Raw genomic sequence first — 27,312 nt, 5'->3', positions numbered from 1 at the left:
ATTTGCAGCGGTCAGAGAGGTAACTGAAATTGATATATGTATATTTTTTTTATCATTTTTATTTATTCAATTTATATTTTACTTTTCATTCATGTGATAATTTTTTGCCCTTACGTTAAGACCTATCTGCAGGGGTCAAAGAGGTAACGGAAATGCATATAATGGAAATATATATATTTAAAACGGAAAAAAAACAGAAAAAAAAAATATATATATGTACAAATATATAAAATATATAAAAATGTATTAAAAATAATATATATATAATATAATATATTTGTATAACTTATATATATATATAATCTAATATATATATTATATAGATAAAAATGTTTTCGTTATATAATATATATATATATATATATATAAAGATCGCTCTATATATATATAGATATATATTTTAAATTAAATTCAAATTATATCTAAATACATTTTTTATTTATTTTATTTTTTTAAACTTTTCATTCATGTGATCATTTTTTGCATTTACATTCACATCTATCTGCAGGGGTCAGACAGAGGGGTAACGGAAATGTATACATATATATATATATATATATATATATATATACATTTTTTTTTTTTTTTTAAATTCTTTTTTATCTCTTCATTCATGTGATCATTTTTTGCCTTTATATTCACATCTATCTGCAGGGGTCAGACAGAGAGGTAACGGAAATGTATATATATATATATATTTTTTTTTTTTATTATTATTATTTTTTTTTTTTCTATTCTTTTTTATCTTTTCATTCATGTGATCATTTTTTGCCTTTACATTCACATCTATCTGCAGCGGTCAGAGAGGTAACAGAAATGGATCGAGTGCATCGGTACGAGCCCCAGAAATGCTCGTTCAACACGTTTAACTTGAATTTATTTTACATGAAATATTAACCATTTAAAGAAGGAGCGCCGGGGGACGAGCAGTTAGTGGTTGTTTCAGTGCATCAACAGCCTTTATGTGATAGCATCATAACTTAATGATCTTTTATTTCCCTCGTATTTAGAGGAGGAGGGAATTCACCGCATCTGTTTTTCGCTTAAACAGGAATAGGCCTTTAAGGCCGGGGCTTTCAAACAATAAGTGGAGGCGGGGTGATTGCCCAAAACTCAAAGGGAATATAAAAATGATTATATGTTGCCCAATATTTGCCAGAAGTGTAATGATAATGAGATTTTTTTTTTTTTTTTGATGAGATAGTCTTTGTTAGAAATAGCCACATAACTAGGGGAATGTAGCAGCTTCTGGTTTTATGTTATCGAAAAGATCTTTTCCTTTGATTCTGAATCCACTTTTATTTTATCATTCTTCCGGCATTTCACATCAATTTAATCATGTTAAGTGTAAGGGACTGCTAAAACAGCGCGATCATAGCATTAAATTCGGCACAACCCCTGATTACTTGAACCACACATACAGTACAATGACAATAGAAGTCATGAATCCTTGAAAAGTATAGGATTGCATTGAACTGCACTGAATCCCATTCTCTCACGTCAGACGACGGAGTCGGCGACGTGTGCGAGTCCGACTTCGACCAGGACAAAATCATCGACAGGATTGACAACTGCCCCGAAAATGCCGAAGTTACCTTGACGGACTTCAGGGCCTATCAGACTGTGGTGCTGGACCCAGAGGGAGACGCTCAGATTGACCCCAACTGGGTCGTTTTGAATCAGGTTGGAGGATCGAGACCTTAAACAGAGAGTTCAAATAAAAGTATATAAGAATTTACTGCAGTTGCAGAGAATGTAGGATTTTATCAACGTTCTGCTTTTTCCACAAAGGGAATGGAAATTGTCCAGACCATGAATAGTGACCCCGGACTCGCAGTGGGTAAGACCAAAAACAGAAAAATGTCATTTAATTGAATTTCATTCATTTCAATTTATTAATTTTATTATTTTATTTATATGATTCTATTCATTTTTTTTTTGCAGTGGGCAAGACCAAAACACAAAAAATTCATTGAATTGAATTTAATTCATATTATTTTATTAATTTTATTATATTATTTAATTTGATTTTTTGCAGTGGGTAAGAACAAAAACACAAAAATGTAATTTGAACGAATTTAATTAATTTGATTTTATTGATTTTTATTATTTTATTTAATTTGATTTTATTCTTTTTTTTTTTTTTTTTTTTTTTTTTGCATTGGGTAAGACCGAAATCACAAAAATGTCATTTAATTGAATTGAATTCATTAAATTTAATTTTATTAATTCAATTATTTTATTCTATTTGATTTGATTCATTTTTTATTATTATTTTACAAAACCAAAACTATCAAAAAACGCACCATTTCAGAGAGTAAATTAGATAAATCATCCGGTTATTATCTATGATGAAATTGAACTGTTTTTTCTTACAACTTAACCACCTGACCAGTGGCATACAAAAACTTTATGCATTTCCACCAAGCATCTGCCTACGACCTCTCTCTTGGCTCAGGTTACACTGCCTTCAGCGGGGTGGACTTCGAGGGGACGTTTCATGTAAATACGGTGACAGATGACGACTACGCAGGCTTCATTTTTGGCTACCAGGACTCTTCCTCCTTTTATGTCGTCATGTGGAAACAAACCGAACAGACCTACTGGCAGGCGACTCCGTTCAGAGCCGTGGCCGAGCCAGGCATCCAGCTTAAGGTTTTGTCATATTTTTTTAAATCGAAATGAAACAAAACATGTCGTACGTTGCGAAATGAGCCATTTGCGACACATCCGCATCAATCCCATTTTTTCCCCTCCCTATTTTTATCTCTCACGTCACATCCCTTTCGCTCTATCTCTTTGGCAGGCTGTGAAATCTAGATCCGGCCCCGGAGAGCATTTGAGAAACTCGCTGTGGCACACAGGAGACACCCAGGACCAGGTGCGTCTGCTGTGGAAGGACCCCAGGAACGTGGGCTGGAAGGACAAAGTGTCCTATCGCTGGTATCTGCAGCACCGTCCACAGGTCGGATACATCAGGTAGACGGTCTTCCTCCTCATTTTGAAACTCACTATCGGCTCCTCTTTAGCCTTGTCCTTTGCGACGCTTATATTAATTTTATTTTATTTCTATTTTATTTTATTTTCATTTTATTTTTATGTTATTGTATTTTACTTCATTTCATTTTATTTTATGTATTTTTATTTACCCATTATTTTTATTTTCATTTTATTTTTATGTTATTGTATTTTACTTCATTTTATTTTATTATATGTATTTTTATTTACCCATTATTTTTATTATATTTTATTTATTTTTATTTACCTTTTTTATTTTATTTTCATTTTTATTTTATTTTATTTTATTTTATGTTATTTCATTTTTATTTCTATTTTTATGTTATTGTATTTTATCTTATTTTATTTTTATTTTATTATTTTATTTTATTTTTATGTTATTGTATTGTATTGTATTTTCTTAATTTTTTTTTTTTCATGTTATTGTATTTAGTTTAATTTTTTTTTAATTTTATAATTCACTATCATATTCTTTATTTTTACATAGAGTTTTATTTTGATATTTCTGCACTTTGCTCTATAAGCAGGAGCAAACAAAAAGTAATTTCTACCTTGGGCGTCAATAAAGTATTCTGATTCTGATTGTTCAGGGCCCGATTTTACGAAGGAACTGAGCTGGTGGCCGACTCTGGCGTGACCATCGACACGACCATGAGGGGAGGACGGCTTGGCGTCTTCTGTTTCTCGCAGGAAAACATCATCTGGTCCAATCTGAAATACCGTTGCAACGGTAAGAATTCATCTTGTCTGTTTACGGTTGCTGTTTTTCTGTTATATAACCTATTTCTTGGTGCTTCCTGGATTGTATCCGGTAAGTGGGACACATTTAATCTTGTTGCATAAACAGGATGATGATTAAATAAATCTCAGCCCTGTGTATATCCATCGAGCATTCATGAGCAGGATATAAAAGGTTTGCAATTCAATGGAATGGAGTTTGCCGCGTTTATTTGTTTATTAATGTTGTTAGCTTGCATTACATTCATATAGTATTGACGCTCAACTTGTGTGTTTGTTAACTCACTCTTTGCAGCCCTGAAAGCTGTAACAAACAATTCTACCTTTCACTTGATGGCACGTGGACTTGTGATGAAGGGTTCTGTGCTCCAAGCTCTTGGGGTTCCTAAAAAAAAAAAAAAAAAAAAAAACAGAAATTGATGTTGGATCTTTAAAAGACCAAAAGCAGAATGTTACTGACTGGTAATTATTTAGTGAAAATAGCACAAAACTCTGTTAATCCAAATATTGCCAGATAGCGGTGTTTTGCATATCTTTGTTAACTATACATATTTCACGCACAGCAGGCAGGGGAGGCACGAGAGGCCGTGCCTCACTTGCCAATCTTGGAAAGAAAAAAATGTAAAAAAAAGAAAAAAAAAGGATCAAATGATTATATTTATCAGTGACTTGGACAATAAAGGTATTTTTTATTTAACTTCACTAGGTTTAGATTTTTTCATTCAAAATCACTGAATTTTCACAATTACTGTTCAAATACTGAGAGGAGGCGTGCGGTGAGGCTGCAGGCTTTTGAGCCTCAAGGTAGATGATGGTGCAATGATGGCCATATTGCTGTCTCTGTATGTCGCTAGTAAAATGTCACTGCCACTTTGGCTATATGAACAAGATTTCAAATGTACATTGTTTTTTTTGTCAACAACTGTATGTGCATTACTAGTTTCTTGTGCTGAGTGATCATAAAACGGCTATGGAGAGCTGCTAAGTGAGGCACGTAGTTCTCCTGCCTCATGGTAGGGGGCGCTCGTGATTCCAGGGATTCTTCTTGCGACTGCATGGCTGCAGAATACAGTGACAGCAAAGCTAGAGTTAGCAAGTCAAGTGCGGCCATACATTTACTTTTTTCTTCTTCTCACTTTCAAAATGGAAGATTACATATCCAAACTTCCGACAATTTTCTAAATTGGACTCGCATGAACTTCTTCTCCTCTTGCCCTGTAATCCTGACTGCAGGATAAGTAGTATAAAAGATGGATGGATGTGAAGTAACTTGTAAATACAGAAGTTTCATGTCTCATCCGAACAATTATTTAAATCTGAAATTAACCTCAATTTTGTTCGATTATATTGTTGTCTGTCTGTAGGGTTTTTTCTTTCCCAAACCTGGCCTCATGGCAACAGAATATCAAAAATACTAATGAAATTAAAGTCTAATATAAACCGATGGGCAAGAAACTGACGTCCGGAGGATTAAACAATTCCAAGTAAAACTCCGGTCCCCGGTTTTCCGGCTGAGAATTAAGCGTACAAGCATTTATTCATCAAAACAGCTGGTGTCTCTTTTAACTCGCCTTCTGGGTTGCAAGGAGGCCAGAGGGGTTCTCAAAGCAACCTTCCCGCTTCCGCTCATTGCACAGGCCGGTTTCACCTAATGCAGCTGGAAATCTTCCAAATACTGCTCCGACAGACGCGCCGTAATGTAAAGTCGTAGCGGTAAATGCGCTTTGGTCTCGCGAGACTTAAAAATCTGAGCATTTCAACGTCTCTCCTCCGCAGACACCCTCCCCTTGGACTTCCAGGAGTTCAGCACGCAGCACAGCGTCGACTCACTCTAAACACCAAAAATACGACAGCGCGAAGAAGGCCTCTGTCCACAGAGGCGTGTGTGTGTGTGTGTGTGCGTGTGCGTGTGCGTGTGCGTGTGTGTGTGTGTGTGTATTTGTGAACGTTTGGAAGTACGTATGCGTGTGTGCCCGTCAATGCGTGTATCAGTTTGTACAGTTCCTGTGCATGTATGATCACAATCATCGTACTGTATTTGAAAATCATCATATCAGCGTTGGACCCAAAACGACTCCTCGTGCCGCGTAATTTCTCCGATTAAGAGATCTTTAAAAATAAACACGTCATAAGTCAATGGAACGTTGGCTCGTCATTGGCCGTTTTCCACGAAATGCAATAAGTGCCGTCATATTTGCGAAACACAACAACCCGCACGGCGTATTTTTTCGATCTCGGCGAGCTGTGACGCGCTAAGCTTTTTGTCCATCCGTCAGCATGATGGCTTTTAGTCTTCGTCCTACAGAGACGATAAACAAACCGGGTTTGAAGTGAGTACAATCTGCGGTTGTCAGAACTTAAAAGCGAAGCGTAACCTTGTTCGCTCTCTCGGCCTTCCGGACCTTGAGACGGTTGCATCTCTCTGCTGTCATGAGCTCGGTCAAAATAGAGGGTTTTCGGAATTTTCAAAAACTTTGGCGTCGACGTGGAAATATTAGCATTCAGAATCGCACCGTCGGATCAGTTTTGGTCTATTTTTGTTGTTGTTGTGTTTTTTCTAATCTGACACTCTTCGAGTTTGAAGACGCTAATGAGCGTATGAAATCTAAGCAGACAGAACTGTTCATTTTGTGTTTTAAGAAGCGAATCACAGAGGCGACGCGTCAGATCGGGAAAATATTTTCCCATCAAGGCCGTTGAGCTGCATTCGCTTCTCGAAGAGACTTCACTTTTTTTCCTCGGAGAAACTTTCTCTAAGCGAGACATGGGTGAGACCCTCAAGACCAGGGGTCGGGAACTTTTTGGACTGGGAGAGCCACAAAAGCCAAATATTTAGTATTTTATATAGTATTTTTAGCGCACAAAAAATGAAATACGTCTTACTTTTAATGCGACCTCTGCTGGTGCTGCATGGATTTGCTCGAAGTGCTGCTTTATATTTGACCGTTTCATCTATGCAATTTTATCATAGCGTATTAGACAAACCGCAGATCCAAATGCAAATTCCTCTGTCCACGCAGCCTGGGATGCACGGTAATCATCTTTTTTTTTTTTTCTTTGTCGCCATCTTTTCCATTACGAGGGTTGATGCGGATAAAGTAGTTGGCTATTTGATAAAATTAATTTCTTCCCCTTTACAATGACCCAGACGAGCTCAGAAGCCAATTTATCTTCAAAACTAATTTCTGTTTACTTTAAAATGACACAGTATTATGAAGAGATCTTCTTCTTCTTCTATCGGCTTTTCCCGCAGCGAATCAACTTTCTCCATCTAACCCTAAAATTATTATGAAGAAATATCACAAGTATTTTAAAATCAGTTCCAAACTGATTTTTTTCTTTTTCAACTCAAAAGAGCCATAGGTTCCTGACTCCTGCTCAAGACCGTAATATTAATAGTATTTTACCCTCAACTCGATCACATTTATCAGATATCCTCTGCAACGGGAACGTGGGGAAGCTCTTTGAATGACTTATTAAAAGGTAAGATACACAAATATTATCAACCTTTGACGAAAAGAAGAAAAAAGTTCTCCTCGGTAAACATTTCATCCATCCATTGAGTGACGGGAGATTTTTGAATCATCCTTTTTTTCCTCTTACCTGTCCATTATTTTTAATTTCCCTGCGGTATGAAATTCATGTTTAATTTTTCAAGATGAAAAACAAAAATAGCTTCATTTGAACCTGTACTTTATTACCGTTGAAAGATACAGTCTCAATGTCAATCCAAAATCAATCATAATTTCAATTATTGGCATTATGTAATGGGATTTTCCATGTGATTCAATCACGAAATAGAATAAATGATGTTTATTTTCAGATTGCACAGCATGAGCTAATTCCATTTAGATAGAATTTGTGGAAAAGAGAACGCTAAGACCTATTTTTACTCTCAAACCCTGAACCAAAGCGAGCAACGCAAATAAATAACGCGCAGCTTCAATCTGCATCAATCTTCGAGGAACTTCGACGGACATAAATTGCATCAAACACTCAAACAAAGAAGAAGCGAATCAAAATATACATGAAAGAAACAGATGTATTAAGATAACACGCGACTGCTTTTGTCCAAACGTTCTGCGACCTTGTGCCGAAAACCAACCGTAGATGTTGATTCTTCAGAGAATTTACTTCACGTAAGAAAAGTGCTTTTATATTGACGGAGCTTCGAGATCAAGAGAATGGAGGTTTATGGGGCAACATAACAAACGCCCATTCTTTCATGCGAAAAAGTGTGACTGATGAGGGAAGTGGGGAGCTCTGGGGAAGCGCTCTTTGATCGCTCCTTAAAAAAAAAAAAAAAAAAAGAATTTCAAGAAGAAAAAAAAGGGGTAAACGGACAGCAGAGCTTATTATTTCGCTCCGGCTCCTCTGTCTGCACCGCAGGGAACGATGTTCCCACACCGGTTTAATTTCCATGGAAGAGCTCTCTCTCCTCGGTGGTTTATGAGCGGTAGCGGTACGGAGGATGACAATATAAATAATAGCGTCGAGGACTTTTGTCTATTGATTTTGCATTAAACGGAGGGATGAAATGAGGCGGGTCAAAAAAAAAAAAAAAAGTCCTCTTGTCGTATTAGCGGCTATAAGTTACGACTTCTTCCAGATGCGGTTGCTATCAAGTCACCTCTGGATAGAGTCAAAAAACATGGAAATGTTTAGAAATAATGAGCCGCCGTGGACAACTTTCAGGATAGGCGCTGTGAAAAAAAATAATGATTCGGTTCAAGAGTGTTTCTTTGCGACTTTCCGGCGTGCAGATTCAAAGACAAGAAGCCCCGTGCACGCAGATAAAAGCTAGACAAGCCGGATCCTCTCTGCAACCCCCCGAGGAAAAGGGGAACAGATCAGCCGCTTTCTTTGCAAAAGTGAACAAAAGCAAACATGCTGAGAAACTAAAGCGCCCCCCCCCGTGCATCGGGTGTCGCGATAATATGTAATCCTGAGAATTTAAATTTTTAATGGTGACTGGAATGTTTGTCAGTCACGTCACGGGATTTGTCAAAATACAGTAAAATAAAATAGTTCCCTCAGGAAATTGTGACTCCTCATCAGATAGCAGCGTGCCGCGCGATGCCTCGGCTCCACGGTAAGGTGGAAGCTAAAGCACTTTAACAGTCCAAAAGCCGCGATTCGCTAAAAAGATCTACAGTTCAGCGAGGTCGTGCACTTCTTTGAAGAACAACGCATTTGTATTTCTCTATTTTCTAATCGACTTTTATATAATGAGGTCCCTTCAGACTGAGATCTCTTCTCTGACACATTTCACCTGATGTGACTGGAATATTAAATACGCGTCCGTCCAAATACGAACGTCGGTAAAGCAGCAAAAAAAAAAAACACTGCCAGCGATGTTTAATTCAAAAAAGGTGAAAAATAATAAAAGCATCTACATGGAGATTTAACGGCCTCCCCTCGGGGGCCCATCCTCGGCTCCCACACCCAGGGTTATGAAAGCGGTGCTTGTGTAATCCGGATAGATATTAAAAAGACCAGCAGAACTTATAACATAACCTCCTTGGCAGCGTTATAAAGGAGGGGAGTGATTAAAACTGGAATACTAAAGAAAGGGATCTGCCATATATACACTGCTCAAAAAAATAAAGGGAACACTTAAAAAACACATCCTAGATCTAAATGAATGAAATATTCTTATGAAATACTTTGCTCTTTACACAGTTGAATGTGCTGACGACAAAATCACACAAAAATGATCAATGGAAATCAATTGTATCAACCCATGGAGGTCTGGATTAGGAATCACACTCAAAATTAAAGTGTAAAAACAAACTCCAGGCTGATCCAACTTTGATGTAATGTCCTTAAAACAAGTCAAAATGAATCTGTGTTGCTTCCTGAGTGGACACTATGATTTCACACAAGTGTGATTGACTTGGAGTTACATTGTGTTGTTCAAGTGTTCCCTTTATTTTTTTGAGCAGTATATATATATGGATATATAAACCCCTGCATCATTGTTTTCTGGGCTCAGTGCTCTCCTCACCGGCAATCTGTGCCCGTGCCAAACTGGGATCCGCTGCTGGCGTTCTGTCTGGAAACACTTCCTATTTGCAGAGCAATTTGCAGAGTGTAACAGCAGGGGCTCGGACTCCTGCAAGGGCACCGTGACGTAATGGGGAAATGAACTACGGCATGTTTTCCAAAATCAAGCCTTGTAGCCATTTTTGAAGCAAAGGCTTCCAGAAAATGAAAATTCACCCGTTTTTTTTTTTTTTTACGGTCCAAAACACACACGCGCACAGCATGTGAAGCGATGGGTAAACCAATTTTCAAGCACGATAAACCAATATGGGGAAAACGTCTGCTGGGTTAAGTCAATTGAAGCCCCGAAATGAAAGTTCAAATTAAAGGAAGGTCACTGATAATGTGTTCTCGGCAACAAACGTCCACCGTAGGTCCTCGGTTTTGACCCACGTGAACATCTGCCAATGTTCCTCACACTTGAGCAAACAGCAGGAGACAAGATCTCCTTTGTAATGCTCCTCTGACACCCTCTCTCTTTCTCTCTTTTGGCTTGAAAGTTTGCAAAACAAGCACATCTTTTGCTTCTCTGAAGTGAAGTTAGCTACAATAAAATCCACAATTACATGTCTGCGATTTCTGTGTGCTATAATGGACGTTTCTGGGGAAATAAAAACAACCGGTGACCCCCAAAGCTTGGTTTAATGCAGGTAAACCGAATAAAGGCCTTCTATTCTGCAGTGTTTTTTTTTTTGTTTTTGTTCTCGACATGTGGGTGGGAACACAGTGTCTGGGAGTTCATTTTTTGATGAAACAATTCTTTTTAAGCCATGTTTTCAGAATTTTTTTTTTTTTTATTTTATTTCCTTTCATCCTGTATCGCATCTTCTGTGATTTAAAATGTACTCAATACTGGCTTTCAAATATTAAAACATAAAATATGGTCGTGATTCTCCGTCTGATGAAATGAAAATACACTGCACAAAAAAATAAAGGGAACACTTAAAAAACACATCCTAGATCTAAATGAATGAAATATTCTTATGAAATACTTTGCTCTTTACACAGTTGAATGTGCTGACAACAAAATCACACAAAAATGATCAATGGAAATTAAATGTATCAACCCACGGAGGTCTAGATTAGGAATCACACTCAAAATTAATGCGTAAAATCAAACTCCAGGCTGATCCAACTTTGATGTAATGTCCTTAAAACAAGTCAAAATGAATCTGTGTTGCTTCCTGAGTGGACACTATGATTTCACACAAGTGTGATTGACTTGGAGTTACATTGTGTTGTTCAAGTGTTCCCTTTATTTTTTTGAGCAGTATACATCAATCCCATCGCATACCAGCGCGCGTAACCGTGCGTGAGCGACGTCAACGGCCTCACAGCCGACGGCACGTTCGGGTTAAAACATCTATTCCCGTTTTTCTCTCGCCGTCAACACAACCGCAAGACACCTCCCGTATCGTGTGTCTTGATGTCGTCTTGTGAAATCCCCTTTCACTTTACATTACCTGCCTGAGCGTGGCCTCGCCGGCTTGTCGCTTCTCATCTTTGTCCTCGTTTCCACGGAAATCCTGGGCCGTCAGCAGGTCGCCTCTTTAGAAACGGCCTCTCGGAGAGCCCGTCGGACGTTCCCGGCTGTCGTCGGGGAGACGGATGCGCTGATTCGACGCGATCGGACGGGGTTCCCTCCTCGTGTTCGGGGAAACCTGGAAATAAAGACGACGTTGGATTATTCGGTGGTCAAAAAAACAGATACGACGGTAATTCTCGACGAAATGCAAGTAACGTCGTGAGTTCGATCCTTCCGAAATCGGACGTTATTTAAATCACAGAATCGAAAATGTCTAGACGCGTTATTACGACTTAATGAACTGATGGAAAACTAACAATAGTTCAATCCCTGCACGTCATAAGAGGTATATTTAGGCTATAAATGGTGGATTATAATAAACGGGCGTCCTTTGAGAGAACTTTTTTTGTTAACTTTCATTGTCCTCCTTGACTGTTTAATTGTAGGAGCTGTACAAAAAGCAGCGCAATTGTGAGGTTTCATCTCTTACATAATAATAATAATAATAATATGTGTTATATAAATAACCCTGTTTGGAAGGAGAACTGGTTCTGATGTGTTTGGACATTTTCTTTCTTGCACCAGCACCTGCACACAGCAGAGGGCAGCCTTTTCCAACAGACCGCTTGTCACGGAAATCCACAATAATAACTAGAATGATTGGCAGATAAAAACCGGTTGGACTCTTTATAACAGTTCCCAGTTTTAACGCATACAGTTGTTACATGGAAATATCCAGAATTTTTCAAACCCCTTTCCTCCTTCAACTGCACGGCTCCAGCGGTCGCCCGCAGATCATTTAATATGCTGCCGTGCATTACGGCGGAGAAGACCGGGAGCTGCAGAGATTTCATAAAGTGCTCGGCTCTGCAAAAGCACCATCATCTCTGCCGGGTATAATCCATCACTGCCTCCGGTTGTGTTGTTTGCTTTTATCATCGCTGCATGCCTCTCCACGGTGCACTCACAGAGAAATGTAGCCTACTTTTATAAACTCTCGCTTATCTATTTCCTCCCCCCGATTTTCTACCCGGCTACCATTTTGGTGTCCTTTTCCCACTGCTAAAACGGCGTGATTTCCACCTGATTGCGGTGTATTGGTTGCTCTGTCTGCGCCCTTGTCTGTATTTACTTTTTAAGAGTGTATTTTTCTGCGTGCCATCTGCCTGTGTGTCTAGTTTCTCCGAGACACATGGCTTCAGTCTAGCCAGTACCTCACATAAGAGATTGTCACACTCGCAGACGTGTGGGAGCTGCAGCACGACGGCGGCGGCGGGAGGGGGGGGGGGGGGGGGGTGTGTGAGGCGACGGACGGGGAGGTCGAGAACATCTAATTTGCTTTGGCTGGTGATAAAATATGACTTGTGATATTGTCTCGTCTGGAACGTCTCCTATGCGTTTCTCTCTCGGCCGGCTATTTTAACACGGGGATTCTTCCCTCGGCAATCCGAGGTGTGTTTGTTTTCCCTGTTTTTCTTCTTCCCTGTCGCCTGTAGATAGAAAAACTACGCCGGAGCGGAGTTGTTCTTTGAGTCGTTGATTCATCCTGTAACCTTTTGAAGGACAGAATAAGCGTTGGCAGTGGGAAGATGTGAAAAGAGGTTGGTGTCACTTCCCCTGTGTTTGTTCTTTGTCCTCGCAGCAGCAGCAGCAGCAGCGTGACTCACCTTCCCGAGTCCCCTGCAGGCTGCACCGACAGCTCCAACCAAACATGAAAAGGGAAAGGGAGACATGGCTGAGCCCCAGATAGATAAACGCTCGCCACGGAGGTGAAAACAAAGAAGACAAAGAGCAGAGATATTGTTTGTCTGCTCCGTTGTCTGGCGTTTAAAATTAGCCGGTCATATAACAATATAAACCACGGCATTTTGTACATGTAAATAAAGCTGAATTTCAAAAAAAAGAAATTCAACCGTGACCGGCGATTCAGATCTCTTTCATAAGTGAAAGCACTTTATATACGGTTGGTGTACTTTTCCTTTTTCCAGTAAAAAAAAAAAAAAAAAAAAGCAAGAGAGATTTGAATAATTAATTTAGTGGCAGATCATTTTTTCCATTAGAAAATTTCTTAATCTTCAATTTAATCGACTCACCGAGTGGCTGGGGAACTGCAGTGAAGGACAAGTTCATCATATCATTCTGATTTGTAGCCAAGAAGATCTCTTCGGCAACCACAAATGAAAAGTATCATTATATCTCCTATTAGATACTGAGGGGGATTTATTCTTTTCTTACAAAATGTTTGCTAGACGTCATCCTTGGTTTTTGTGATAGTGGTTTTTAAAGCCGGAATCATGCTTTGTAAAGAACGAGACGCTCGGCTGGTGCAGGTGGCCAAATATCACGGTCTCAGAGCTCAGGCTGTCTGGCCTCTTTCAACAATCATTTGTGAAATCTGAAAGCAAAAAAAAAAAAAAAAAAAGGAACAGTCTCGCACCTAAAATGACTCAATCTTTAGCACTGATGGAACAGAACTGAGTACAGCTTGACTATTTCAGTTTTCATTTTTTCAAAGAATTTCTACTTTAAATCCCACAGCACTTATTTTCTAGCTGTACTGACTTCTGTGATGAAGCTTTTACAAAAAGAGTATATATTTTCAATAGCCTGGCATTTCAATTGTTTTTTTTTTTTTAATTTTATTTTTTATAATTCTGTTTTATTTTATTTTGTTTTTTGTTTTTTGTTTTTTTTTTCTTTTATTTTTTTTATCTATTTCTTTTTTTATTTTGTCATCCACTGACTTCCCCTCAAGATTATATTTAGAGACTCTATGGATGTGCACATTGAAGCACTGCTGACTTTTGGAGCATTATTATCATTATTATTATTGGAGCATTAAGACTCTTTATAGTTTATTTGTATTTATTCCCCATTTTTCTCTTTTTTTTTTACTGTTTCTACAATTTTTCTACAATTATTTATTATTGTTATATTTTTCTTGTAGCTCTGGCACAACATTTTTCCTTCGGGATAAATAAAGTTGTTCCTATTCTTATTCTTCCATCTGAGCGGCGTGCAGCCCACTTCTTTCCACCGGCAGCCATATATTTCCATGTATTACCGTTCCTCCTGCGCGGTTGACAGATGATCTGCAACGCTTCGCTTATTGACTCTCTCTTTTCGGTCGCCCCGCTTTTCTCCTCCCATCGTTATGATACCGCTTGACCCTGTTTTTTTCCTGCCAAAAGAAACAAAAGCGTCTACTTAAGGCATCATGAAAGATCGCACAAGGCGGCGTAAAGCCGTCCACCTCCTGGCCGCCGAACAATAACCGAGCCAGAACAGCTTGGTGCTGTAATCAGTGCTATTTTCTCCGAGACTGACAGGCCACTTTGTATGTGTTTCTCTGGGAGAGGGAGTGTGAATGTGTAAAACACAGAGTCAGGCTGTTCCCGTGGGCCGCGAACGAGGCTGTGAATAGTATGCGAGAGCTGCGATCTGGTGCGTGACGCTCCTGGATCCACACATTCGATCCAAATTTGTCTGCCACTTCCTGTGAGATGAAAAGAGAATCCCCGGGAAATTCCAACCCTCATTGGATGTTCGAGGTGCGCCGGCACAGGAAGCCTTGCCATGTATGTACAATCCCCGTGGCAACAATTTCCATTTCCACGGCTGCGCGGCCGGCTCTCTGTCACCGTGTTGTATTGAATGGTCCGAAAGCAGAAATATTCCTCAATGAGAGCGAGAGTCAAACAGCTATTTTCATCCAAAACTGATCCCTTCTTTTTGGGATGACATAACATGTCTAGGAAGTGGCTCCTGTCTGAACGATCATCGGGGGAAGATGATTGAGCGGTTACCAAACGGCGCATGGACTGAATCGCGCCGAGTTGTGTAACTTGATGTCGCCCGCTCCCTCCACAGCTGTCCGCTATTAAGCTTCTCATTTGCGATGAATTGCATTCATTAGTGTTAAAAGACCTGAACACGGTTGCTATGCAGAATGACAGAGGATCTGTTTGGGTAGTTTGCACACCTGCGCGACAAAAACTCCAGGCAGGAACAAAACGGAGCTTAAAATCCAAAGCGTACATTCTATTTTACCTGAAAGGAGCCTAAAGCATGATTTATAATACCATTAATTCACTGAAACGATCAGTGATTCAGTATTCCGTAGCTTTGTGCGATCTTTTGACTTGAAAATTGTTTGCACGTTGATATATTCTGGGCTGCGTTTTCTAAACAGAGTGGGGGGGGAGTACGAGATGTGGAATTTTAATTACCTATTCGACTGCAAAAATCCCTTAGCTCGCGGTACAGGCTGATCTACGGGAACATTAAATGGATAGTAAAAGACAGACTTCTCCTCTTAGGCGTTCGGGGGGGGGTTTTGAGCGCTTTAAAATCAACAGACCGTGTGCACGATAAAGGGGGAGCATTTTAGATGTGCTGTACTAAAATACCCGTCACATGTAAATTAACAAGGTGGTTTTAGATATGCAGCTATTTGACTGGGACAACCTTGTTAGGGCAAACGATCACATTATTTGTAGGCCGCTACGGTTTTGTTTGTGCTTTTTCCTTTTCATCCGCAGCTGACTGACGGCAGTTTTATTATTATCGTCTTATTATTTCCCCCGTCTTTGCTCAAACAAGGGTCATCTGAGGGAACGTGTTATGTAAGGCCATAACCGACCTGATATTCGCTCGGATTTTACCGTTGCCGTGGGTCTTCACGTGTCCTCTCACGTTTCCAAATCCAAGGTGATGTGGCTTGACGGGCCGTGGCGAATCCTCCCAGGCGCCCACCGTTATCTCTTTGAGGAATATTTAAGTCATTATTGTATAATATCACAGATAACTGTTCGTGACATTATTATTCAGGATGAGATCTATGTGCTTTTCCTTCCCAACCCTTATAATCACTCCCTCCCTCGCCTTCCCTCCCGCTCTCTCTTTCTACCCCGACTGGTCGAGACAGAAGGCCGCCCGCGTTGATACCAGAAAAAGACGTTTTTGCTTTTTTTCCTCGCCGCTGTCACCAGGTGTCTGTAAAACATTTCAAAGAGTGCTTGCCAGACCTGCTCTTCATAAAAGTTGTTCCTATTCTTAGCATTTCATTTCCCTCTCTTGTCCACGGCGACACAACCGGCTCACACTCCCGTATATTAATGTAGGGCTTTTTTTTTTTTTTTTTCCCAGAAGGCTCCTAACTGAAGATGAAATTGATGCATCAAAGATGACGCCATGTGATCGAATAAAATATCATTGTTGTTAGCTTCTTCTTCTTCTTTCCCCTTCAGGGATCATCACAGCAAATCAACCTCTTCCATCTAATCCTATTCTCTCACACCAACTAACTTCATGTCCACTCCATCCATAAATCTTCTCTTATGTCTCCCTCTAGACCTCCTGCCGGGCAGCTCAGCCTCCTTCCACCGATATATTCACTTCCCCTCCTGCGCACATGGCCGAACCATCTCAGTCTGGCTTCTCTCACATTCTATTGTTATTAAATGCTATATTGTTAAATGGCTTGGGTTCCAGCGTGGACGCGCTTCAGGCGTCCGTCTGGGTCTCCTTCTCCTATTCCGTCTCGTCTCTGCGTTATCTCCTCCGAGCCCGTCTGCTCGGCTCCGCTCCTCCCGTCCTCCGGAAGCGGCGCTCCAGATGGCCATGGGAGGCGTCCACATCCGTGCGCTCATACGCGGAGCGCCAATCGCTTCCCGCCGCGCCAACTGAGGACACCGGCATCCCCCTGCTGCGAGCGCGGAAAGGGGCGGGGCCGGGGGAAGCACGGTCACGCCGCGTGGGCGGGTGAGCGGATAGTAAAGGAGCCGCAGCGCCGCTACTTCGGCAGACGAACGGAGCAGAGCAGAGCAGAGCGGCAGAGCGGCGAAGACAGGAGGGTTTTCTTTTCAGCACCGGTGCTTCTGGACAGCGAAACGCAGCTCCTCCGCTCCTCCTCTTCCGTCGCCTTAACACATCCATCATGGTTCTGATCTGGACTCAGTTCGGCGTGAAGCAGAAGACCGGCAACGTCAGGTGCAAAGTGCGGGTCATGCACCGCGGGGACAGCTCGGGCTCGTCCTCGTCTGCGGTGAGTCTGCTTTCTTTTTTTTGTCCTTAGTTCGGTTTGAAAAGTGTGTGTACGGTTGTGCGTGGCGTGTAATTGGATTGGAAGAGCTGCTCATCCCATTCCTGTTGCTGTGGGCTCATTCAAATGGCACGGACGCGGACTCGCCTCTCAGCCAATCGCTGCAAAGAGTCCCGGTTGTCGGGGGGAAGCCTTTTGCCCCTCGGGACCCCGCACACATGCGGCGCCCCCCCCCCACCCCCCGCGATAATGCGCCGGATTGTGAAAATGCACATATTTGCCCGGCGGGCCCGTCCTTTTTGGTATTCTTCGGAGAACGCTGCATTTTTATTCCCCGCCGGAGATCCTTTTTCTGAATGGGCAGTTTAATGATGTAATAAATGTGTGTATTTGTTCCTGCAGGAGAGCACCAAGTCTGAGCCGGACACACCGTGCCTCTCCATCAAACCCACGGGTAAGGACTTCTACAAAGTCCTGGGCGTGTCGCCCGACTCCAACGAGGACGAGATCAAGAAGGCTTACAGGAAGATGGCTCTCAAATTCCACCCGGACAAGAACAGCGACGCCGATGCGGAGGACAGGTTCAAGGAGATCGCCGAGGCTTACGAGATCCTGACCGACCCCAAAAAGAGGAGCATTTACGACCAGTTCGGAGAAGAAGGTGAGACGAGGCGAAGATGAATTTTATCCCGGTTGCTTAGAGAGTGGCGGCCATCTGGTGCGGTTCTTTGAGGATCCATTTTTGGAGGAAAAACTCCCCATCCTCATTGGACTGGCCTGATGTGCAGCACAAATAGCTGTCAGGATGATCCATGATTCGGAATGAAGTGAAAGTGGAAGAATCACCACTGACTGAGCTATTTTAAACTGTAGAGACAGATAATGCTATCACGAATCATACTTAAAAAAACATGAATCTTTCAGGATTTCAACTGACCTTCCTTGTTGTTTGTGTCTTTGTGTTTCAGGCCTTAAGAACGGCTTGTCTATGGCAGGCCCGGGCAATATTTTTCGCAATAATTACCCCAGCGATTCTCACGGCACCTTCTCCTTCCACGCCTCCGACCACTTCGACATCTTCTTCGGCAACGACTTCGACGGCGACGACGACCTCTTCAACCCCTTCAGACGTTTCACCTTCAGCCACGTGGGCGGGTTCGCCGGCCAGGACGGCGGGCTTCGAAGAGGCCAGCGCCGCCTGCAAGGAAAAGCCATCGTGCACGATCTTCTGGTGACCCTGGAGGAGGTGCTGCAGGGCTGCACCAAACACGTTAAGGTCACCCGCAGTCGCCTCAACCCGGACGGCCAGAGTCTGCGATCCGAAGACAAGGTGCTAAACGTGGTGGTGAAGAAAGGATGGAAGGCCGGGACCAAGATCACGTTCCCCAGGGAGGGAGATGAGACACCCAACAACACCCCTGCAGACATCACCTTCATTCTCAAGGACAAGGAGCACCCACAGTACAAGAGACAGGGGTCCAACATCATCTACACCGCAAAGATCACACTCAAAGAGGTGAGTCTGAATCACCTCTAATGCAAAAAAAAAAAAAAAAATCCGTATACAGGCATAGGCTGCAAGTTTGGCAACCTACCATTTTACATAACTATTTAACAAAGCTCTCGCCCAAACGCTAAAGAAAATCAATTCGGCGAGAAGGCAGTTCTTGAGATGACTGCCAGATACGGACAACTTATCTCCGTGATTGCTGTCTTAAACGGAACACAGTGTTCTGTTAGCTGGCAGCTTAAAATGAGCTGACAGGCCCCCGCTAGCGGAACAGCAGCATGCCAACGCCTCTGTTACCTCACCAGCCCCTGCAAAGTGAGGCAGAACAGCAGCTAAATTTAGCGTCAGCACCGACTGCCCCCACTACACTACTATCTCTGCTGCAGACTCCTCTGCCTCGACAGGCACGCAGAAAGGCGGCTTTTTTGGCTCGCGCTGTCTCTGGCTCACACTCGGGCCCGGCCCACGCGCAGATTAGCCGGGTAGCCATCACAGAGACTGACTTTTCAAAGCGCTCCTCCATCCTCCTATGGCGGCCCTCAGTCATAGAAGCACTTGACTCCCACACACAGCCAGTAAATAGAGCAGTGGCTAGAACAGCTGTAGCACTACTTTATTGCATAACATAAAATGCTTTGACAGCGCCGACAGTCTCTACTGAGCTGTTACGAAACTTAATTGATTTTTTTTTTTTTTTTTTTTCCAAGAGAGCAATTATGAAACTGTGAAATTCCACAAGGAAACTCATCTTTTCCTTCGCCCTTTTCTTCCAGGCTCTATGTGGATGCACGCTGAACGTTCCTACTCTTGACAACCGGATGATGCCTCTACCGTGCAGCGATGTCATTAAACCTGGTGCTGTTTGCCGCCTGAGGGGAGAGGGTCTGCCTCTGCCCAAGAGCCCGGCCCATCGAGGGGACCTGGTGGTGGAGTTCCAGGTGCTCTTTCCCGACAGGATCCCGCCCCAGTCCCGGGAGATCATCAAGCACAGTCTCGCCCAGTGCTAACCTGCTTCTCATTCACCTGAAATACACAGTCGGTTTCGCTAGCTGTGTGCTATTATCGAATTATTCACCAATAGCCTTGCCTGAGGTGCTACTATCACAACCATTCACAACCTCTTTTTGTGTTTGGGAAACGGCAAGCAGCACTAAAGAGAGTTGTAGGGCAGGCGGAGGTCGGCGAGGAGAAGATGCTCTGCTCTCCGGAGGCAGAGCGCAACCTGGTTAGCGAGCTATGAGCTGACAGATGGAGTCCTTGGGTGCGAACATGGATTCAATAGCCTTTCTCTTGAATGAAAAGGGTAATTGTACTGTTCTATTTGCATACTTGTGGCAGGATATCAGCGTGCTATTCGAGTCTGTAAAGACTTCCTTACTTACTTAAGCCTGAATTGTAGAAACAGGAAAAGAGACTTGACTATAAATAGTTATATGGTGCTCATATGACTGACTTTTGCATTGATTTATTACAATAGCTTAATGTACTTGTGTACAAAGATCGACTTTGTGTACAAAAACACAAACATTGTCTCTAAGAGAGATTCATCCGTCAAATGTTATATTGCATTATTTGAAAAGTTTGTAAATATTGATACGGCAGTCGATGTATGCTTACTTGATATATTTGGAAGCATGAAAAAATAAAAGCACATCATTTTAAACTGTGTTTTGTGTATGTATGTATGGAAAGACTTTGGGCTAATTTTGGAATTTGTCGATTAGTTTGCAGGAAAAAATCCTCGGAGAAGTGAAACCAGGTTTTCAAAGTGATACTGCGCAGAAATCAATTCAATCTGGTCTTGTTTATCTAGTTTCGGTTCATAACCGAGTCTCCCTCTGGGTTATTCTCATCAACAGCAGGTCTCAAAAACACTTTATTACATTTATAGAGACGGACCAGGTGCACATGGCTGGAAAATGGAAAAAAAAAAGTCCATGTTAGCAGGAAGAGACCCTGAGCAGAGCCAGACTCGGGGTGGGCAGCCATCTGCCACGTGGAAACCGGTTGATTAAACGCTAGGAGCAGAGCGCGGGTGGTACGAGAAGCAGTTTGGGATGCGTGATAGTAGTAACAATACGAAATAATGAGTCGAGGCTTAAGAGGGGGACTCAGGACAATAGCAGCAATAATGTAGCTGAAAAATAATAACAACTTACCAGAAAATAATCACCCTGGTAAGGACTTGCGCTTAAGGATTTGCAATTTGCCTCTCATTAAAGACTGGAGACTCTTGAGTCTTATTCTGGTGATAATGAGCTGAGCTAACAAAGGTTTCAGGTCTGTTTGCTCTTTTTTTCTCTCGGCACATTACTGAACGAAGCTGTAAACATTTTAAATGCTTTCTAATCTAATTTCTCTGACCACTGCTTATCCTTCACCGAGGGTTGCCGGTGTGCCAGGCCGTTTCCGGACACGAGTCCATCACAGAGATGGAGAACCATTCACTCTTTCATTTACACATCATATAGAGACATTCAACCCCTTTACTCTCTCATCTACGGAGGTACTGGAGATTCAAAGTCATGGTCAATTCTTGTCAAAAATCTTTTTGTGGTGAGTAGATTTGAATTTCTTCCCTTGAAGATGTTTCACCTCTCATCAAAGAGGCTTCTTCAATTCTATGAAGATTTACTCTCTCATTCACACGCCATTAAGATACATACAGCCATTCCCTTTCTCATTCTCGTGCCATTTAAAGCAGTGGTCCCCAACCTTTTTATCACTGCAGATAAAAAGGTATACTCATAATATGAGTATAATGAAGGCTTCAATGCCTCAGTGTCTCATATTATGCAGAGCGGCTTGGTCTGTGGGAATCACCTGATACGATAAATCTACATTTCAGTTAGAAATCCTGGTATTGTCTGTTAAAATCTTTCTTTTTCTTGGAAGTTGTGGGCTCTTCTTCTGTCTCTTCACTAGACCTTTTCCCCCATCGAAAAGAAATCTTCCGTCCGATGTCTGTTTTTTACTCATTTTGCTAGCTTGTGGGTTACATTTTTGGCGCTCAAGTGACCAAGATGTAACCGAGAGATTCCGGTCATTTTTCAAAATGAAAGATTTTTCAAAATAAAGATTGTTCAGACTTAGATTATAAATCCAATGGAAGTAATCGATTATTTCTTGAGCGGCCCGGTACCAATTGATCCACGGCCCAGTACCGGGCCGCGACCCGGGGGTTGGGGACCACTGATTTAAAGTAATACAACAATTCATTGGTCATACAACAAATCACTCTTTCGGCATCCCCCGCGACCCTGAGTACAGGATAAGCAGCAGAAGAAGGATGGATGGGAAAAACTACCCTGAATGAGTGAGTGAATGTTGTCTATGTTTGTATGGACTTTCGGGACTCTGGCCCAATGACAGCTGAGATAGATCTAGATAGACTCCTGCTACCCCGAGTGCAGGATGGATGGGAGGAAGACAGGGCAGACCTGGGGAGAACATGGAGAACTATTCCGGTGACGGCATATGGCTCCCAAACAATTTTGAGTTGAAGGAAAAAAAAAAAAAAATCAGTGTGGAACTGATTTTAAAATACTTGTGATATTTCTTAATGATAATAATGTCATTTTAAAGTAAACAGAAATTAGTTTTGAAGATAAATTTCACGGGTCACCCGTCGGTCCCGATGGCTTCCAAGCATGTCCGGGTCATTGTAAAGGTGAGGAAATCAATTTTATCAGATAGACCACTAGTTTATCCGCTTCAACCCTCGTACCGGAAAAGATGGCAAAAGACAAAAAGAAGATGATTGCCGTGCATTCCAGGCTGCGTGGACAGAGGAATTTGCATTTGGATCTGCGGTATGTCTACTACGCAATAATAAAATTGCATTGATGAAAAAGTCAAATATAAAGCGGAACTTCGAACAAATCCATGCAGTGCCAGAGGTTGCATTAAAAGTATGACATATTTAATTTATTATACATTAAAACTACTATATGGCTCTCAATGAAATATATTTAGAAATATTTTACTTTTATGGCTCTCCCAGTCCAAAAGGTTCACGACCCAATCTCTAACCACTGCACCGTCCATTCGTAACTCCCAATCATCAAATGTATTTTTGTACAGTATAAATATTTGTGCATATACATTCACATGTCGACACACAGCAAACATTTTAACAAAAAATAAAAAAAAACCCTAACAAGACTCTGAGAGTGCAGGTCAGCCACGGCTGCAAACCCCAGCTCACTGCTACCACCTAGCGGCTAACGGCTAACGGCCTTCAAGCTAACGCGGTTCTTTCCTCTGCCTCCGGTGACTCCGAGCACCTGTTGCCGTCTGACCGGCGTCTTCCCGCGGCCCCGCTTCCCCTGTCGTCCGCCACGATGACCTACGACCCACGGGTGGACCCCGGCGGGAGAACACGGAGGCCGGCATGTCGCGTCCATCCACGGTCAAAGCGGCCCCGCGTTGATTGACCCCCTCGGAGCACCTGCGTTCAGACACACCGGGACCGCGTCGGCGTCGAGCGAGATATTCCAAAATTCACCTTTTTTCGGTTGTTTAAACGTCCACGCCGGGGATGAAATGTCGCAAATTCGTCCGTCGACGACGCCGCCGAGTGTGAACCCCGGTTCCCCCGTGACCAACCTGACTCTGGTGGTCCTCCTGCTCATCCCGTGCGTGGTCGCGCTGCTTCTGCTCAACTGTCTATTTCTGGGGTACAAAGTTCTGGCGCTGTCGAAGAAGAACCGGCGGCGGAAGGATCTGGCGGAGGAGCTCCTCCTGCGGTCCACCCTGCGGAGGGTCGGCGGAGGCTCCGGCGCGGCCTTCCGGGACGTCCCGCCGCCCCCGGTCACCTCCTCCCGGGCTTCGTCTCGGGAGAGGACCGGGGCGGACCGCGGGGGTCGCCTCCTGAGGCCAGACTGTCAGACCGGCTCGGGGTCCCCGACGTTCCCGAGCATCATCCGGGCCACTTCGACGGCGGGCGGATTCAACCCGAGGGTCGAGCGGCCCCGCCGGGCGCGGCGCGTCAGCGGAGCCGGATGGGGTCACAGCGCGCCGGTCCTCCCGCGGTCCAGTGACTCTGAGGCGGACACCAGAGTGAACCTGGTCCCGCCCAACTCCCCCATGGTGAGGGACCCTACCTGAATAACTAATGAATTAACATAAAAGAAAAACAAGAGAATGTGCTCATAATTGTTCCACAGTGGGGAGATGTTAATTCACGCAGCAGGAAGTGGACAGTGCAGATAAGTTAGAAAACAATTATTTACAAAGATACCACAAATTGTGCAAATGAAAATATAAACCAATATCGTCACCCTCTTGAAATAATCGCCTAAGTCATTTTTTTCAGATTTTCCAGGAAACACAAAAAACTGAACCATTTGACACACTCTTGACATAGGCAATTTCTACTAAAGGGGCAGAATGGTACAATCTGTTTAACTGAGGATGTTGGCAAGTAACTGAGGTGGTCAGCATCATGAGGAGATGATTTAGGAAAAAAAAAAAACATTTTTGTAAAAAAATGACTGGCGATTATTTTAAGAGGGTGACAATATGGACAGTATAAACTTTGCAGCAAACACCGACTGCTTACAGCAGCAACACCTATGGGTGAGGTGGATGAATGAATGAATAGATGGTTGGATGAATGAAATGCATGTTGAGTGCAGAGCTGGCTGTTGAAAACCCAAACAGCAGCCGGAAGGAAAGGTCTATGAAATCTCTCCGCAGACTTGCAGTAAAGGAGGGTTATGGAATTACAATTTCCATCCAATAATTGATCTAACTACTGCAGATGCAAACATTCTGTTTGATAATCTAAACAAATGTAATAGTTTTAAACGCAAATTCAGTAGTTCTACATTTCAAATTCAAATGTGTTTTTTTTTTTTTCTTCCAGCTTTAATTTTGAAAATCCAAATTTGAGTTTCGAATATTCCTGTCTCATTTATTCAATTCCAAGTACAAATACAAATCCTTTTCTGCTAGCACTTCACTTTTGATCTCTAAATTTTCTGTTTGCATTTTGGACATTTTCATTATCACAAATGTATTTAACTGGCAAAAGTTCATTGGTAAGCCCATTCCCTTTGAATACACAGAAAAAAATACAAAAATATGACATAAGGAAGAGAGCTGATGAACAAAGAGAAGTAGCTTAGATATGTGTATGTCAGGGAAATTAAAATGGTTAAATCAGTTGGTTAATGTCGGCATAACAACTAGACTTGTTTAGTTTCCTCAAAGAACATTTTTTAATCTTGATGTCAACATCCTTGTGGTTCTGTTGCCAGCAGGGGAGCGAGGGTTCAGGTCATGCTCACCGGAGCGGCACCTACAGGCTACTGCCGGAGGGGAACGCCGGGGTTGCCGTGCATGTGTTTGACAAAGTGGACATGTTGTGCGAGTACACCGACCCGCCATCAGAAGTGTCCTGCACAGACACATCTGCAGCCTCTGGCCTCGACAGTGATTTCGGAGCAAGCGCAGGTAACATGACCGTCACTGATGAATCCTGAACTGATCTAGTCCACACAGCTGGATGGGGTTCTGAAATAATTTGATTTTTAGGAAAATTTAGGAAAAATAACTGGCAGGCTAAATATTGTTCAAACCACTGTTTACTGCACTCGGGAACTTTTGCTGTGCTAAATTTTTAGAAATTTTCTACTGGCCACTCCCATTACATTACATTACATTACAGTCATTTAGCAGACGCTTTTATTCAAAGCGACTTACAAAAATTGCAATTTAATAAAGGAAGATCCAAAGCACCAGTAGTCGTTATTCAAAAGTCACCACTCTACCAAATAGCCATCTGAAAACCCTATACATACATACATTCATTTTTTCCTTTTTTGGGGGGGGTAAGTGCGATTAGTGGGGTAGTGCTTGGTGAAGAGGTACGTTTTCAGCTCACGGCAGAAGATGGGCAGCGACCCAACTGTTCTGACCTTTTCCGGGAGTTAGTTCCACCACTGGGAGCCAAGATTGAGGAAAGCCGAGACCGATGCGATCGGCAGCCAGGGGCTCTGAGTGATGGGGTGGACGGTCGCCGAGAGGTGGCAGATCGGAGGGGACGGGTGGGGACATGTGGCTCGACCATATCCTGAAGATATGACAGGGCCGTCCCATTTACTGCCCGGTAGGCGAGCACCAGGGTCTTGAACTTGATGCTGGCGGCTAGCGGGAGCCAGAGAACGGACATAAGAAGGGGAGTTGTGTGGTAGAATTTGGGACGGTTGAACACCAGGCGTGCTGCTGCTGATGGTCACCGCTGGGGCACCGGCAAGGAGGGAGTTGCAGTCGTCCAGATGAGAGATGACTAGAGCCTGGATGAGTATCTGCGCCGTATCCTCCGTGAGGAATCCGCAAATCTTCCTGATGTTGTGAAGGAGGAATCTGCAGGAACGTGCGACTGCTGCAGCTGAGAACGACAGTTGGTTGTCTAGGACCGCGCCCAGGTTTCTCGCAGTTGTGGTCGGCCTTACCACAGTGTTGTGGATGGTGGCGGCCGGGTCTCTATGGGGATAACCTTTCCCCGAGAGAAAGAGCAGCTCAGTCTTGTCTAGGTTGAGCTTCTGATGGTTAGTTGCCGTCCAATCCGAAATGTCGGACAGGCAAGCTGTAATTCGGGTTTCCACCTGTGTGTCTGACGGAGGGAAGGACAGGATCAGCTGTGTGTCGTCAGCATAGCAGTGGTAAGAGAAGCCATGGGAGCGAATGACAGAACCAAGCGATGTCATGTACTCCCAAATTGTCAAATTCTTCTTCAATGAGTACTGATTTATAACATCCAGGTCTCATTACAACGGTAAGTTATACCTTTTAGTTATCACTTTGTTTGAAAAATGCATTTCTTTTTCAGGCGTCTCGTTGCGGATTCTTTCAGCAGACAGTGATGGCTTGTCCAACGGTGTACTAGCGTCGGCTCTGGAGTGGGACTATTATGACCCTTGTTATGTCAAACAGAATAATGTGCCCAAACATAAACACCACCGGCCTGCAGTACACATCAAACAGTACTGGGTGTAAAAAAAAAAATCCTACCTCTGTGTTAACTTTTAGTATGTATTTTAAATTAATTTAAATTATGTATGCATTGTTTTGGAAAACAACATTTAGTTTGTCAGGGTTCACAACTTTAAACACATCACTTAAAATACACGGTCACTGTGTTCAATATGTTATATTTACAAAATACTAAATTATTTACATTTCACTTTTTGCACTAAGTTTTTCTGTCACTTTCCCATCATGTTTTTTCAGTACCTTCACATGACGTTCTATTCACTGCTAAATTTTGAAATGTTTTGATTCACCTAATTATAATAAAAAGTTTCACTTGGTAAATCTTTTACTTTTTCACCATGACAAGTAATGCCAGTGCTTGTTGCTCCCAGATTCAGCACAAAAAGCTTTAAAAAAAAATAAGACCTTAAGGTGGTTGATACAAGACCTTCA

General features: G+C 42.5%; 4 protein-coding genes across 6 annotated transcripts in view; 3 read left to right on the top strand and 1 right to left on the bottom strand.

Moving 5' to 3' along the window:
- thbs4b (thrombospondin 4b) overlaps positions 1 to 5,895 on the top strand; it is a 24,725-nt gene extending 18,830 nt beyond the window's left edge. Inside the window, exons 17-22 of the mRNA XM_086151921.1 lie at positions 1,505 to 1,683; positions 1,792 to 1,840; positions 2,459 to 2,655; positions 2,807 to 2,979; positions 3,609 to 3,748; positions 5,533 to 5,895. Coding sequence (XP_086008047.1) covers positions 1,505 to 1,683; positions 1,792 to 1,840; positions 2,459 to 2,655; positions 2,807 to 2,979; positions 3,609 to 3,748; positions 5,533 to 5,591 — 797 coding nt within the window. The 3' untranslated portion in view covers positions 5,592 to 5,895. The remainder of the gene's footprint in view (positions 1 to 1,504; positions 1,684 to 1,791; positions 1,841 to 2,458; positions 2,656 to 2,806; positions 2,980 to 3,608; positions 3,749 to 5,532) is intronic.
- LOC147230950 (uncharacterized) lies at positions 1,557 to 23,532 on the bottom strand. Of its 2 annotated transcripts, XR_015106568.1 has the most exons (7): positions 23,488 to 23,532; positions 15,991 to 16,089; positions 14,391 to 14,507; positions 12,994 to 13,013; positions 11,265 to 11,462; positions 4,080 to 4,141; positions 1,557 to 1,699 (listed from the first exon to the last, which is right to left on the bottom strand). XR_015106568.1 is itself a non-coding variant. In XM_086151924.1 (6 exons), exons 1-5 carry the CDS (start codon positions 23,511 to 23,513, stop codon positions 11,299 to 11,301), a joined length of 438 nt encoding a protein of 145 aa, XP_086008050.1. In that variant the 5' UTR covers positions 23,514 to 23,532; the 3' UTR covers positions 3,842 to 4,141; positions 11,265 to 11,298. The 2 variants fall into 2 exon arrangements, 1 of the variants encoding a protein (XP_086008050.1); XM_086151924.1 differs by lacking the exon at positions 1,557 to 1,699 and having other exon boundaries at positions 3,842 to 4,141; positions 12,994 to 13,025.
- On the top strand, positions 16,452 to 20,542 carry LOC147230951 (dnaJ homolog subfamily B member 5). The gene is made up of 4 exons (XM_086151888.1): positions 16,452 to 17,372; positions 17,772 to 18,030; positions 18,338 to 18,885; positions 19,653 to 20,542. The coding sequence occupies exons 1-4, from the start codon at positions 17,265 to 17,267 to the stop codon at positions 19,884 to 19,886; spliced, it is 1,149 nt and encodes a 382-aa protein (XP_086008014.1). The 5' UTR covers positions 16,452 to 17,264; the 3' UTR covers positions 19,887 to 20,542.
- hwa (huluwa) lies at positions 23,268 to 27,312 on the top strand. 2 transcript variants are annotated; one of them, XM_086151923.1, is made up of 3 exons: positions 23,268 to 23,970; positions 25,146 to 25,338; positions 26,717 to 27,312. In XM_086151923.1, the coding sequence occupies exons 1-3, from the start codon at positions 23,425 to 23,427 to the stop codon at positions 26,881 to 26,883; spliced, it is 906 nt and encodes a 301-aa protein (XP_086008049.1). In that variant the 5' UTR covers positions 23,268 to 23,424; the 3' UTR covers positions 26,884 to 27,312. The 2 variants fall into 2 exon arrangements, with proteins under 2 accessions (XP_086008049.1, XP_086008048.1); XM_086151922.1 differs by having other exon boundaries at positions 25,143 to 25,338.

This window comes from Fistularia commersonii, chromosome 9 (assembly GCF_037954325.1).
Source record: "Fistularia commersonii isolate RoL2024-O1a breed Wild chromosome 9, RoL_Fcom_v1.0, whole genome shotgun sequence".
Classification (NCBI taxonomy): Eukaryota; Metazoa; Chordata; class Actinopteri; order Syngnathiformes; family Fistulariidae; genus Fistularia; species Fistularia commersonii.
This window is presented reverse-complemented; position numbering and strand designations above follow the sequence as displayed.